The 16,267-nt window shown below is 39.4% G+C and overlaps 1 protein-coding gene across 2 annotated transcripts; it reads right to left on the bottom strand.

Moving 5' to 3' along the window:
* Positions 1–5,906: 5,906 nt before the first annotated feature.
* On the bottom strand, positions 5,907–10,775 carry LOC120720501. Of its 2 annotated transcripts, XM_040010228.1 has the most exons (6): positions 10,467–10,775; positions 10,010–10,348; positions 9,580–9,918; positions 9,104–9,214; positions 7,607–7,671; positions 5,907–7,003 (listed from the first exon to the last, which is right to left on the bottom strand). In XM_040010228.1, exons 1-6 carry the CDS (start codon positions 10,507–10,509, stop codon positions 6,878–6,880), a joined length of 1,023 nt encoding a protein of 340 aa, XP_039866162.1. In that variant the 5' UTR covers positions 10,510–10,775; the 3' UTR covers positions 5,907–6,877. The 2 variants fall into 2 exon arrangements, with proteins under 2 accessions (XP_039866162.1, XP_039866161.1); XM_040010227.1 differs by having other exon boundaries at positions 10,010–10,775.
* Between the last annotated feature and the right edge of the window lie 5,492 nt (positions 10,776–16,267).

The following is a 16,267-nucleotide window of genomic DNA, read 5'->3' as shown; positions in this document are numbered from 1 at the left end:
GAACAAATAAAACACGGAAAAAAGTCAAACAATCACATTTTAGATGATCTAAGTGACTTATATATCATGTTTAACCTGAGTAGAGAAAGACCGCGGGGGTTTGAAAACGATGTGCCGGGAGTTCGCTGTTCTCGCCGGCTCAGATACTTGAAGTTTACACAGGTTCATTCTCGCCTGAAAATCTGCTAAAAGTTTATTTTGTGACACAGAAAGAGCAATAAGAGCAATATTAAAACGAAGTAGCTGCCACCATTGTTGGAAACTGGGATTGGCTGGCCACGCTATGAATTCTGGGATATGGTTTTTCAATTTTGTTGTCCGGGTGGAAAATCAGGAGAAATCTGGGAGAACGGTGGCTCCCAGAGATTTTCAGGAGGGGCACTGAAATTTGTGATTCTCCCAGAAAAATCAGGAGGGTTGACATGTATGACCCCAGCCCCAGATAGGTGCAGGAAATTGGGGTGTAAAAAGATCCGCCGGCCCCCCTCCCTACTTATCTGTGTGAAAAGTGGTCTGTTGGATGCGTGTATGGGTGCAGCAGCGTATTAGGGGTAAATAGTGAGAGGGACTGTGTGAAAACTAAGCACTATTAAAATTGAGGGGACAGATGCAACACGAGATTGCTGCAGAGGAAAGTATTATTATAACAATTTAATAGGCTTTACTAGACAGTTAAATTAATATTTATGCACATTCTAATACCTTTACAGAGAAGTTCTTAAAAGTATTGCTGCATACTTCTGATAACTGAAAGATTATCAGAAGATCAAACCCAGAAATATTTATGTATGGAAACAATGAACATTGCACTCATTAGATGCACATGTTGTAGCACCAGTGCACCTGCACCTGTGCCAAATCACAGCAAACGTTTTGCATGTTTGTCTTTCAAAGAATGTTGCTACGTATTCATCAGTGGCTGTGAAAGAACAAGCAAAGCCACATGTGGCAGGCGAACTGTGAGATGCAAGCTGCGGCTGGCTACTTCTCTGCTGCCGACACCCCGCCAATCCTGTTTACTCAGAATGCACATGATATTTGGTATCGACAGGATATGTAGCTCGTTGACAAGAAGCCTCCCCAGGCTATTTTTAGCTTAAACCGTTAGACAGATTTCAGTTTTCAGCCTTCCTGGATATGGCCTTGATTATTATAAGGCCAAAACTAATTACTCTAAACCTGAACAACTACAAGTGTGCTTAAGTTAAAAAAAATTAATTTCGGTAAACTTCTGAGAGTTAAACTCTTTCACCATTTAATGAGGTTTGCGGACCTTGTTGTGACCTTTACTTGCGTAAAATTGTGGAGAGAGGAAAAAAGAAAAGACATATATTAGAAACGAGGATGAATATTGTCTGGTTTCTTATGAGGCAGGTATGGGGGACTAAAAACAATCTTAAGACCCAACACATAACCCAGTCCACATTGTGTAATGTTGCTTTGTCAGCATTATTTGCTGCATTCCTGCTGCATGTCTTTCAGTGCTAGTACATTGACTCTCCTGTCAGAGATTTGCTGGCCCCTGACAACACCCACGTTTAACAAATCTGTAGAGTCCTCATTAGAAGGCTGGAGGGGTGATAGTCAGGATTGGTTCAATTTGGACAGGGGTGGCTAACTCCAGGCCTGGAGAGTCAGTTAGATGTGTCATTGATCCATCACTAGATTAGCTTCTCAATATTTCTTGAAGTTCTCCCGAGGCCTGGTGATGAACTAATCATTTGATTAAGGTGTGGTGACCTAGAAGTTTGTGTTTTTCACTTTTTTCTTCTCCCGTTTCATCTTCATTTCTACTCAGTTTGGTTTAGGAACTACATTAATATATGTGTGACTGACCTCTCAATTATGGCCTGACAAATATTCATTACAGCACACACGTCAAAGGACACGTTGTATGTAAATTAGCCACATTAGTAGCTTCGAAAAAGTGATACTTATTGGATAGTCTGGGGATGAGAATGAGCTGCACTAAATGAAAACTCAGATATGACACTAAGAAGGTGCAAAAGCATGGGGATGATATGACAGATGCACTGGAGAACAGCAGCAAAGTTTTTCTATTTAAATGCTTCATTACATCAATTTTGATGTTATTAGCTTCAAAATAATGATGACAAGGGACACAGTTCCCTTTTTCAGCCATTGTGAGTTTACTATAAGCTCACTATTTATTGGCACAATGTATAAAGGTAAGAAAAAGAGGCATGTGAGGGGAAGATCAGCTTTCTCTGCCACTTTCACTTTGAACAAACATTAAAATGTACCGGGTGACTAAGTGGCACATTTCCTTTTCAAAACAAAAAAATCATGATAACCACATTTCTGCAATAGAAATTCTCACAGCACAACTGTTGTATTTTACAGTACAAATGTGTAAATGCTATGTATATGAACTGCTGCCGTTAAAAAAACAAAGTGGGAAAAGTTCAGAAACTAAAAATAAAAAACGAGAAAAAAAAGCCTTCTGTGGATTCACACCACACAACCACATCACTGCTTAATTTTCCATTCATTGTTCATGCTGCTGCATGTGAAACATCAACTACAACCAAAGAATCCTGTATAAATGAATCATTTACAAGCTACTTATTTTTAAGTTTTGCGTAAGTTAAATCAACTCAGTGCAAACACGCAGGTCGATCATTGAAACTCTGATCATTAAAAATCTTGTTTGATGACCACAAAGTGAATGTGATGCTGTGTTGCATGAGCCCACCAATTTCCCAGTATGTTTATTTTTAAAATGAACACTAATTGCACATTTTTCTCTTGTAAATGGTTGATGTTACTAAGGTCAAGCCCCTTTCATGACTACATTCCAGAGTAAAAAGTCAAACACAAAGTAAGGCCACATGTAGTCCTGCTATTACTACAAAAACTTTTGCTACAGTTTCAGTCTTATTGTCTTATGGAAGTAAACTGAAATCATTTAACTTGCGATTAAGAAGAAGAATTGTAGGCCCAAAAGATGCTCTGCTGCCACCTGCTGGTGAGTTGTGAAATTCTTTTCCTATGCCCTAGTGATTATAGAAGACAAAAATGTTACTACACTATGTTTTGTATAAAGTGGAAATGTTAATTATTACTTAAATCTACATTTTACAAATATTGCATGAAATGCCATACAAATATTCATTTGTCAGTTTATCAATTTAATTGAATGACGGACATTTTTGGTTGGTGATGTAAATCCTAAAAGCTTGTGTTTGACATTTAGAGGATTTAAGGTGTTTATTGTTTGTTTATTCTAAGTTCTGTTAATAAAATTGTGAACATTTAAGATTTTTGTCATGACGTTTGTTTCTCATTCTCCTCAAATGAAATTCAAGTGGGAAAATTTATAGTAGCTGGGTTGCCAGATGGCTTAAAATAACTGAAATTTACCGTCACCTAAATATTACTGAAATTTTTCATAATCAAAATACAGAAAATCTGTCTATTATTATATTTGGGTACTTGCAAAATTGCATTTCAATACATATTCACCTGACTACAGGTGCAGCTGAGGTTCGAAGTATAATGCCCGAAAGGTGGTCAAAGACCATTGTTCTGTTTATCCCTCCTTTTGTTCTAGTTTTTTGCTCTTTGCTACTGTTTTGTCACTACTGATAACATATGAGAGGTGCCATTGCCAGAAGGCTTGCTGTATCTCTCAGCAGAGTCTCAAGAGTGCAGGAGGAGAGGGCTGTAGAAGTGCATCATCCCGGCCACAGGATCAGTATCTGCCTCAGTATCTGCCTCTTTGGGCAAGAAAAAACATCACAAACACTGCCAGTCACATGAAATGACCTCCAGCAGATCACATGTGTACATTTTTGGCCAAATTTTAAGAAACAGGCTGCATGGGCGTGGCATGAGATGCCAGCATCTATTAATATGAGCTGTGTTAATAGCCCAATACCATGCAGATTGAAAGGAGTGGGTTAACACATTTTTTTAATCAGGGAAAGATTGACAGCAAACAACCTGCTAGTTACTTGCTAGTTAAATACAAAAAAAATCACGTTGCTCTATAAATGATCCCTGGGGAAAAAAACCCAAATCACACTCATGTGAGACTTGTAACATTGTAACAACAGGCACTTTGGTGCCTCATTTTGATGATGTTTAAATAACCTTTTAGGGTTTTCACAGAAACGCCACAGCTATGACAAGTGTAATATTTAAACATCCTTAACATGCTTATGTTGCAGACTCAATCCATTCATTTAAAACACCGTTATACACATGCAAGGTATATAATGAGTCTGCTGACACGAGATAAAGCCTGTGAGTGCATATTTAGTGCCTAAATCCAATAAAGCATGTCTACTGAACTCTACCTATTACCCAGGAAATATGCCCCCTATGTGCTCATATCGGGCAGACCAACATGCCCCACTCGTCTACTGTGGGCCCACATGGGGCCATCCACACAAGTCAGTAGGGCAGCCCACACCTAGATTTTGACCATTCTGTGGTATGGTGTGGGCCCAGAATGGGCATCACCACATGCCGGCATCATACCCACAGGATTCCCACAATGTAGATCTGGGGTTACCTACTGGTATCCATGTGACCCACATTTCATGCCAGTACAGTACAGGGCTGCCCACCCAGGTTCAAATGTGCAGTACCACTCACTTCACACTGGTACATGAGTCCATAATTTCAAAGAAACAGTGGACTGCCCAATACAGGTTGCACACAGGAAACCAACACGGAGGGCTCCGAGAGGTAACACTACTGTGGTATATTAGCAAGTTAATGCTACTGAGCTTGAGTCTGGAATACTTACCTTGCAAGTATATTGTGTATTGTTGAGTTCTCTGCTCTGTGAGATGACCTTTTTTCTCCTTTATTTAGCTTCTGTTGTTCTTACAATAAAAGCTGAGTGTGCCCTTTCGGAAGTACCAGCGCTATGTTTGGTGGAACTAGTGTAACAGACACACCGGTCCACTGTGTCCATTTCATGCTTTGCTTCTCCAAATCATGAAAAGTGCATGCAGCAGTTGCAGTAAGCAAAACTGTATTCTGTATTCTAGCCTTAAAAGTTAAGAATGAATATTGGGTTATGGTGATATTTCTGCTCATGTACTCTTCCAGAAGGCCATATGTGATACTTCAGATAAGGGAAAACATACATGACTGAGGTATTTTAGTGAGCAAAACTTAAATAAAGAATCACTTACTGCAGGTTTAACTTTTTGTTTCTAGGAGATATTTACATAGAGTGTGAAAAAAAAGACTAAAGCTCTATTTTACTTAATGTGATTATAACCGTATCACCACTGATTCTAGCTCACCTACAGTTATGACTCACCATAAGGCTCGTCCAGGCAGGGCTGTTTCTAGCTTTTTAGGGTCCTGTGCAAGATTCTGTTTTGAACCACTAGGGGGAGTTCAAACACTTTGGTAATGCATCAATTAGCTGGACATTGAGAAAAAAAACAGCTTATATTAAGAATCTTTGAGCCGAGAAATTGAAATGTAGAGAAAATGACAAGAAAAGGTACACAGTGAGGCACCTCTATGCCCATGAATTCAATAGATGGAGAATTTTCCTCAACAATGTTTATTTTAAATTTAGGAAACAAATATCAGGATTGCAATTCATTAAAAGACACCGAAGGTCACTACAGCATGTGGAGCATAATGTTCATACTGAAATATGTATGTATAAGATGTGCGCAACACTGCATCTTCCTGAGGTTGTGTTTTCCTCTGAAGACTGATATGTGGCTGTCAATAGATGTCACTTGTTGCACAACAACACAAGCCACAATGCCTCTATCATGGCAGCTTAGTTTTGTTTGCAGTACTGTCTTCAGTCACCCCTCATTCATTTTTATTTTGCTTGTCCTTTTAAAAGTGGTTTTGTTGTTCTCCAGGTTTTGTAAAGTTTGTTTTTCTGATGTGTGGGTTTCTTTGTTTGTGCGTTTGTTTTTTCTGGTATGTGGATAACCCAGGTTTCTTCATTTATCCGCAAGAAATAAAAAAAAACATTGTATTGTCGGCTTTGTGTTTATGCTCAAACACTAAAAGAGAGATCAAACAGTACGCATGTTCTCATGACGGACATACAGACATAGATTTGTGTCAGTGTGGGGCTCTGTAGCCTACAGTTTACGTAGTTAAACTGTATTCGTGTGACAATGTAGTTCAGTTCATGTGATGGAGTGTACCAAATCACTTTCTCTGGGGCATAATTAAGTAATATCGGGATTACTTTTAAGAATTAAACAGAGTAATGCATTACTTTTTGAATAAAAACCCCATTTAAAGAATAAATGTGAAATTTTGAGATTAAAGTCGAGACTCTATTTTAAGAAAAAATTCTAAATACTATTCTGAAAATAAAGGTGAAAACAGTTGTTGTTTCAAGACAAACTTCCATGTTTGTATACTCACGTTATTCAAAACTCACAACAGTACAGAGTCCATTCTTTTGTGGTTTGTAACGACATATTTTTAGCAGTTGATTCTGTGACTGCGTGCTACTCGTGCTTTTAGACTTAACAGCTGCTTTTGATACTGTGGACCATGATATCCTCATAAGCACTCCATTTGTTTAAGTCCTAGTGTAACTATTCAGGCCAAACACAACCTTGAAACATGAATATATGCTTTTATATACAATGTTTATCTGGTGCGAACAAGCAAGAGCACTTTACTCCAGTTTTAGCTTCCCTTCACTGGCTTCCAGTTCATTTATGAATCCATTTGTCTTTAAGTATCTTAATGGTTGTTCCCCATTTTACCCGTCTAATCCTGACAGAATATCTTCATAAAGGCGGTTAAAAGAATCCGTCTTATAAAAGAATCTGTCTTTGTCATTGTAATTTCCTTTTTCATCTACCCAGAGGAATGGCATCTGCATCAGCCTTAAATCTGCCTTTTACTGGCCCTCTCTGATGCCAGAGTATATGGTGCTCTCTGGTGACTCCTTCCTACTCTTCCATCTTGAAGATTTTCTTGAGGGGAAATCCAGAGCCACATAGTTCAGTCCTGCTTCTTCAACTTCCTGTAAATTATTAACAAAAATATAAAAAATTGAAAATAATAAATACACAAAGAGAGAACATCGCATAGCCATTGTTTGTTTGTTTGTCCTCAGCAGTCTAACATAAGATGACTTCATGTTTCAGGGTAATGGCAACTGCAAGTGTTTCAAAGCGAGTCACAAATTACCATCATGAAAACACATATCTAAAGTACACATATTACACTAAAGTGTGACCTAATCAAACATGTCATCATTTACAATAAAGGACTTCTAGGAGGATGTCAGATGCGACTGATTACTGATTACATTTGACAGTTTCAGGGCAAATGTAGTTTTTTGACCTCTTCTGTCTGTACTGTCTTGTATGTCACATCAAAATGCAAAATCCTGTTTCTTATACAAAATGTTTAGCTTACTTGTTTTGTGTGTTTCAGCCTTAAAAATAAGAAGTCACTTTGTCATCAGTAGTGCAGAATATCATTGTTATGATGAAAGTCTAGTCATGTATTTTATAATAGCTAGATAGCTATAAATATAATGTGTGTGTCTGTGTGTGTGCGTGTGTGTGTGTGTGTGTGTGTGTGTGTGTGTGTGTGTGTGTGTGTGTGTGTGTGTGTGTACCTCGTTACTCATTTGATCCCCAGATGATTTTTCCTGTTTGACATCAGTAAAGACTTCTACTTTTCCTGTTCATAAAAAGAAAAGATTAGCAGTGAAATATTATTTATTTTAAGTGCTTGTCTGGTCAGAATCAAGAACCAATCGTTTGAGATTGTAGAAATACGTTATAGGGCCTCCATTTGCTCTCACAGCAGCTTTAGTTCGTTGTGCTATATACATGATGAGAATATCACATCCAGAAATCTGGATCTATTAGATTAAAATGTATACTGGAACCAGTTTGAAACCACTTCTGCTTCACTATCTGCATTTGTCACTTCATCTATTAAGTCGCAATTTGAGCTGTAGTAAAGCAGGGATATAATTATGTGCTACGAACGATAGAAAGATCGGTGCACTTAGCAAATAACCCTGACCCTTTTCATGCCTCAGAAGCAACTGAAATGTATCACTTCATGTATGACTGGTGAGCGTTTCGCCTCTGCCAATTTGTGTTTCTGTTTATTTCTGTATATTAATTTCTATAACAACTGTGATGGAAGTGCTAAAAAAAAGTTTGTTAATTTTGTTAAAAATGACAGATCGCTTTAAGATAATAAATAATCATTTATCCAAAAATCGATTTGTCAAGTCTGTTCATATAGTAAAATACAATAATTGATGAAAGGGTCAATCTGAAAATCTCAATTAGTGAAGATTTAAATTCTGGAATGTACTGACAATGTAATACTTTTCCTAACCAAAGTTAGCAAATATTTACCAGTGTAAAAAAAAAAAAAAAAAACAACAACAAAAAAAACACGCTAATAATAAATTAAACCCAAATATTAAAGACTGGGATGACAGCTTTGTTTTTATGGGTATGATTCACAGGTTTTGTGAAATGAAAAAGCAAATAAATGACAAGCTCCGAGCTGTACAAACGGCAGTCAGGGGAAAAGGCGGTATCATCATCACTGCCAGGTAACCAACAAGGCACCATTTTTACAATATTTGAAGATATTCTTTTGTATAAATAATGCCTGGTATTTGTATTAGCTTTTAATGTTTTACCATGTTAATGGTTCTGCATTTAATTGACTTTTTTACTGTTATCCTCTGGCCACGTGTGAGCACATGAATCAATAGTTAATGCAACAATTTTAGGTAATATCGACCACACTGAGTACCACGCCTGTCAGCTAAGAACAGGAAACTGAGGTTATAGTTTAGTAAAAAGTAAAATAAGGAAACTTTGTATTCATATTAATTATTAATGTATATATGTATATATATGTATATATTGTACTATTCTTAGTTAGTGTATTGTCTGTCTTGTCTTAATGCTGGTTTATAATGGAGCACTGTAACAAAAAATAATTTCCCCCAGGGATCAATAAAGTATTCTGATTCTGATTAATAATTACTGATTATTAATAATTATTCATTATTAATGTGTATATTAATTATTGATATTAATTAAATGTACACAGTATGTTATACATGTGATTAATTTACCTTCGCTGTGTTTACGAGGTTGGATTTTCTTTCTGGAGAGAATCAGTGCAAAATTCAGAAGCACAGAGCAGGTCAGCAGTGCTCCAAGCACAGTAACGAGCGGGAACTCCTCTGGAATGAGAAAACATCCCAGCAGACAATTAACGTTCGATTATATAATTTATATATTATACGATTATATAATAGTATAATACTGTACATTACTCACTCAGTTAATCCACAGTAATAACATTTCATATAGATGGTTTAAATTAACTCAATCTCCAAGGTATGCAGTATCTCAGGAAAAAATTATCATAAAAGTTCGTTTGGATGTTAATTTTTATGCATCCAGTAACAGTTTACTTACCAATGGTCAAAGTATAAAAGTATTAAAGGCCTGAGAATATGTCTTGCTTATTCACGCACAAATCATCAGGAATCAGGAACAACTAGTACAGATAAGCAAATATTAAAATAATACTTCAAAAACATACCTATCTCAACTTCAGTTCCTCTACCAAACAGGATCTGTCCACATGTCACCACGGCACAGTAGTACGTCCCAGCATCAGATGAGTTTGTTACAGTTTTGGACAGACTGTAGTCACATCTCCCGTCCTCTTTACTTCTGAGACTGCCGTGGTAAATGACGCCTGGATGGGATTCTGATGCACCTTTGAACCAGTGCACTTTGTCTTCATTTGGACACTGATCTGTGTCATCTTTGTTCTCAGAGAGGAGCGAACACTGCAGAGTCATTGTATCACCCAGATAGACTGAATTCACATCTGGAGTTTGTTTTACTGTGAAATATTTATGCTGGGTTTTAGGATCTGTAGGAATTAGAAAAAGACATGAAATTCACTGTAGTTGTTTAGGGTTCGACCCTCCCTTATCAAAGACAACCAAATGAATATACTTTACCATTCACTGCCACAATTGTGCTATTAATAAAGGTAATACTGTATGCTGATCCCGCTTGACAGAAGTATGTTGCTTCATCTTCTTTGCTTACATTTCTTATGGTAAGAGAAAGCACATTACCCACTTTTGTGACACTGAATCTTGAGTTGTTAATTTGAAATAATATTTTTTCAAAATTTCCATTAGCAACTGTTTGAACCATATATCCATAATTCAGCTTATACCAGTAAAACAACCCAACATCATCGCTAGGGATTTTACATGTCAGAGTCACATTGTCTCCAAGTTTAGCCACAGTTACAGAGATCTGCTGAGGAACCTCATTCTTTTCAGTCACAGCTAAAGAAAAGAGACAAACAGTAACAGTTAGAATGTAGAATATTACAAAGCCTAATATATATTTTGTTTTATATTTTTTACAATGATACATCTGGCAGTGTAGAAGCAGTAAACTCACTCAGTGTACTTAGAAGAATCAAAGAAGCCAGTCTTCCGATCATTGTGTTACCTCAGCCTTCTCTTGCACAACTGATGTCTACCCACTCAAAGGAAGATTTTGTGACAAGCTGATTACAGTTTGCAAAGTCGACATCATAGTGATTGGCTGACGCAAAAAAATAAACTTCCTGTAAAATTTCCCAAACCATTTACAGTGAACCTGGGCGCTAATCATCAAACAATTTTAGTTTGTTTGTAGTCAAAGGAGCTTGCAAAGAAAAGCGTCTGGACTTCTTTAAGTTGCTTGAAGACGTTTCACCTCTCATCCGAGAAGCTTCTTCAGTTCTAAGGTCAAATGGTGGAGAGTCCCAGATATAAACCTAGTGGGAGTTTCCCCCCACAGAGGGACAAAAGGACCCCCTGATGATCCTCTAATCGCCTGAGCCAAGGTGTGAAACTGGGTGTGGGTCCCAATCAGCCAGAGTTTCGGGTGAGTTCATTGTGAAACCTGGCCCCACCTTATCATGCGAATTCCTGAGGTCAGATGGCCCAGGATGTGAGTGGGCGTTAAGGCGTCTGGGAAGGGATCTCAAAACTGGATTATAGATGGCAGAGAGTTGGTGTTAGTTTGTTTGTAATTTCAAATTTGTCATTTTAAGCACATGATGCTAAATACGGTTCATGTTTAGCACGACTCCATCAGTATATAAAAGAAAAGTCAAATAGCCTTTAGCTGTAGTTGTTTTTTATTAATCTTGTATAATTAAGGTAAACCAATAATTAATTAATTAATTAGCTAATTAATAATTAGCTTTTTTTATACTAAAAGCTGGTGATAGAACAAACAACATTATTCAGCACAGTGCTTTTACTAACATAAATATAAAAGTACATTTTTTACTAAAATAACGTTGTTATATGTTGGTACATTTCATTTACCAACATATAACTGATATGTTGGAGGCAAATCGTGCGAAGAGAGTGAGGTGATTTCAAACTATGATACTATACTACTGTGGCTATGACTAAGGGAGAGAGCATAAGCAGACCACCAGACAACTAACAGTAAGAGACACAAGAGCTAAATACACTGGAGGGTAACTGGGAAAGTGAACACACATGGGAAAACAGCTGCCACAACAGGGAAGTGGAAACAAAACACATAGAAATGTGGCAACAAGACCTTCAAAATAAACCGGAGCTAAACTTAAGAACTAGAATTTATAGAACTGGGGCCCGTTCTTCGTACGTCGCTTACTACATCCAAGATCAAATGACACATCCAAGACCAAATCATCGCGCTAACTGTGAGCTCGCTAATCCGGTTCTCCGAACACACCTGCTGTTGACGGTTAGTACAGCTGGATGAAGTAATGTGAGATCACTGGGTTTCGTAAAAGGGGCTACGCATCGATAGTAGAAACATTGATCGGCAACCCTCTGATTGGTTGGCGAAAATGTCGAAGGAGCGCGCTTGGTATTTTTCGGCAGCAGAGCAAGAACTCTTGAGTGAGGGATTTCAGGAGTTTCAGAGTTTAATTAAAACGCAAGGGAACACTGCAAAGGCTGCAAAAGCAAGGAGAGAGGGCTGGCAGAAAGTTGCTGACAAATTAAACTCGTAAGTAATTCAATAATAACAATAATAATGGAGTGGATTGATATAGCGCTTTTCAAGGCACCCAAAGCGCTTTACAATGCCACTATTCAGTCACGCTCACATTCACACACTGGTGGAGGCAGCTAAGGTTGTAGCCACAGCTTCCCTGGGACAGACTGACAGAAGCCAGGCTGCCATATCGCGCCATCGGCCCCTCTGGCCATCACCAGTAGGCGGTAGGGTAGATTTATCATATCACACTATATTATCCAATATTATATTACATTATATTATATTATAATATGTTATATTATATCCCCTTTCACATTAGAGCCACAACAGGACCCACTAGAACATGGGAACAAGTAAAAGTGAAATATAAGAATATTCTACAGAATGGTAATATTTATCACTTATATTGCTTTTCGTCTCTTGGAAAGAGACCCTGAAATAATCTGTTTTTTTGTTCATAACAGCAACCAAGAAAAGGGCAGAGCAAAAAAAGACAGGTGGTGGTCCTGCACCCCCTCGTCAACAAGTTGGTTAAGTGAATAATACCCTCACGGGAATATCAATATCTCTCTATGAGCACACTGTCACGCTGAGCTAAAGGATCCTGTCTATCCCGCAATATACGCTGAATTCTGAGGACTCTCCTTATCAATCTTGCACCTTCCGCAATGGGTGGCTCGCGTATACGGACAGGACATGGCTGCGACAGGCTTCCCAAATCCACCTTCGCTTTTATAGCCAAATCAAATCAAATCAAATCACTTTTATTGTCACATCACATGTGCAGGCACACTGGCGCAGCACATGCGAGTGAAATTCTTGTGTGCGAGCCCCACAAGCAACAGAGATGTGCAAACACAACAACACAAACGAGCAAAATACAAGAATGGCCAACCTGAAACCTCAGCCGTGGTCTCTCATCGTGATTACACGAAGTAATTTGCAATTACTACTCTGAAATATGACTTACATCTGTAATAATCACATACATGTAATAGAATGTCAAATCAAATCAAATCACTTTTATTGTCACATCACATGTGCAGGTACATTGGTACAGCACATGTGAGTGAAATTCTTGTGTGCGAGCTTCACAAGCAACAGAGTTGTGCAAAATACAATAATGTAAACAAGCAAAATACAAGAATGGCTACATCTGAAACTAATAAATATATGTACAATATATAATAGTATATGCATTTCTGGATGTGTATACTAAATATTTTTCTACGTGTGTGTGTGTACACATATTTTACAAATTAAATAGAGTAGACAATAAATAAAATATATAAAAATATACAGAGTTGAGACATGTGCAAAACAGTGGCATTACTGTACAGTATGGAGTGCATAATTTTGAAGTTCCAGTAGTGAAGCTGAGGTGTCTATGACGTGTTCATCAGTCTGATGGCCTGGTGGAAGAAGCTGTCTCTCAGTCTGCTGGTACGGGACCGGATGCTGCAGAACCTCCTTCCTGATGGAAGTAGTCTGAACAGTTTATGGCTGGGGTGACTGGAGTCCTTGATGATCCTCCCTGCTTTCCTCAGGCACCGCTTCCTGTAGATGTCTTGGAGGGAGGGAAGCTCACCTCCAATTATCCGTTCAGAGCACCGCACTACTCGCTGGAGAGCTTTGCAGTTGTAGGCGGTGCTGTTGCCATACCAGGTGGTGATGCATCCAGTGAGGATGCTCTCAATGGCACAGTGATAGAAGGTCCTGAGGAATCTTTTCAGTCTCCTGAGAAAGAAGAGGCGCTGCTGCGCCTTCTTCACTGTTTTGTTTGTGTGTACTGACCACGTAAGATCCTCAGCCAGATGTACACCAAGGAACCGGAAGCTGCTCACTCTCTCCACAGCAGCGCCGCTGATGGTGATGGGGGTGTGTACTTCTCTGCACCTCCGGAAGTCCACTATCAACTCCTTTGTCTTTGCGACGTTGAGGGTGAGATGGTTGTCTTGACACCAGTGGGTCAGGGCACTGACCTCCTCCCTGTAAGCCGTCTCATCACCATTGGTGATAAGACCCACCACTGTAGTGTCGTCCGCAAACTTCACAATGATGTTGGAGTTGTTAGTGGCCGTGCAGTCGTAGGTGTAGAGTGAGTACAGGAGAGGGCTCAGCACACATCCCTGTGGAGCACCAGTGTTCAGTGTGACGGGGGATGAGGTGATGCTGCCCAGTCTGACCACTTGGCGTCTGTCAGACAGGAAGTTAAGGATCCAGCTGCAGAGGGAGCTGCTCAGTCCTAGATCCTGCAGTTTCCTGTCCAGCTTCGAGGGAACGATGGTATTGAATGCTGAGCTGTAATCTACAAACAGCATTCTCACATACGTGTCTCTCTTCTCCAGGTGTGACAGGGCAGTGTGTAGTGTCAGGGCTATGGCATCATCAGTGGACCTGTTGTGGCGGTATGCAAACTGTAGAGGGTCCAGTGAGTCGGGTAGTGCAGAGCAGATGAAGTCCCTGACCAGCTTCTCGAAGCATTTGCTTACGATGGGGGTCAGGGCTACAGGTCGCCAGTCGTTCAGTGAGGAGATGGTGGAGGATTTGGGTACAGGGACGACGGTGGCCATTTTGAAGCAGGCTGGGACTACAGACAGAGAGAGGGAAAGGTTGAAGATGTGCGTGAACACTCCAGCCAGCTGAGCCGCGCATGACTTGAGGACGCGGCCGGGAATCCCGTCCGGACTAGTAGCTTTGCGTGCGTTCACCTTCCTGAAGCACTTCCGCACATCCTCCTCAGACACAGTGTGCACACTGACGTCATCCGCAGTGCGCACACTGTCCGGTCTCATGGTGTTCGCTGTGTCGAATCTAGCGTAGAATACGTTTAGATCCTCACACAGAGAGGCCGTGGTCTGCGGTGTGCTGGTTTTCCCTCTAAAGTCTGTGATCGTGTTTAGTCCCTGCCACATACTCCGAGGGTTGTCAAACTGTTGCTCCACCCTGTCCCTGTACTCACGTTTGGCTGCTTTGATCATCTTCCGGAGTTGGTAATGTGCGTGTCTGTAGTCTGATGTGTTCGCGGAGGCAAAGGCGGTGCTCCGTGCCGCCAGTGCTGCGCGAACATCTCCGTTAATCCAGGGTTTTTGAATGTTAATAGTACATTTCCCTTTTTTAGGAAATGACCTGTATGTATCTGTGTGACATCAATAAAAGGATCAAGTGCTGCATTATCTTTAGTTACATTGATGTTATTTATTTATGGTGGAAGAGTGGTGGAATATCGCTGTTGCTTTTGTATAAATGAAGTGGACATACCTGCGTGGCCGCGATCTAATCCTGTTTACATAAATCAAGCCTGCTCCCGAGCAGGTTTACGCTTACGGCTCTGTTGCTATGGCAGCAAGTCCCGGATGAGCTTTGGGGAACCGAACGATCCAAGATCACGTGAAATCGTCAACAATCAAATCCAGCTAACTTACTTAGCAGGTACGAAGAACGGGCCCCAGAGAAAGTTTTAAGTGCTGGAAGTACAAAACAGAAACATTACACTAGAAGTCATAACGATAAATAAACCCAGAATTAATAATAGTCATAATCAATGAGATGAGATGAACAAACACTATTTTTTTGGGGGGGGGGTTGTTTGTTTGTTTTATGACATGACATTGAAGGCAAGTACTCACAGCAGGAGAACATGCAGCTTTCTGAGTAATTTGGTGAGAAATAATGAGGGGAAACATGAAAAGAGGCCACAACAGACACATACTCATTGTCTTGATAAAAACTGACTGCAAGAAGTATATGCTGTGTGCAGATTAACATCCTACAAATCAGATTTCTTTAATTAGTGCTACATATTTTCCAAGTTACCGTGACCTGTTATTGACAGATTTTTTTCAATGCATAGCTGAAATTGTGTGATTCTGACAGCAAAGCCTGGATTTTCTCTCTGTAATAGAAAAATATTGCATTCCTCTCACGAAGCAATGCATTACAACAGATTTCTGAGGCTTTACTTCTTGTTTCCATGGCGATCAATATACGGGTAAGAAACTGATAACTGATCTATATTTTTTGTTTCTCTGCTAGCCTTGTTTCATGTAAAACGTGAAATAGGGATTTATATTCCATTGCTCTTAAAATGACTTTTAATCAAAGTGTATAATTTGGATGATCCAAATTATATGCTGCTCAGGTGCAATTGACCCACCTGAGCAGCATCTGCAATCACGCCACGCCTCTAAAAGTTTAGAGTTTTCGGCGAA

Source organism: Simochromis diagramma, unplaced genomic scaffold (assembly GCF_900408965.1).
Source record: "Simochromis diagramma unplaced genomic scaffold, fSimDia1.1 OVJJ01000585.1, whole genome shotgun sequence".
NCBI classification, from domain to species: Eukaryota; Metazoa; Chordata; class Actinopteri; order Cichliformes; family Cichlidae; genus Simochromis; species Simochromis diagramma.
Note: the sequence above shows the minus strand (reverse complement) of the source record. Positions and strands in the feature narration are given on the sequence as shown.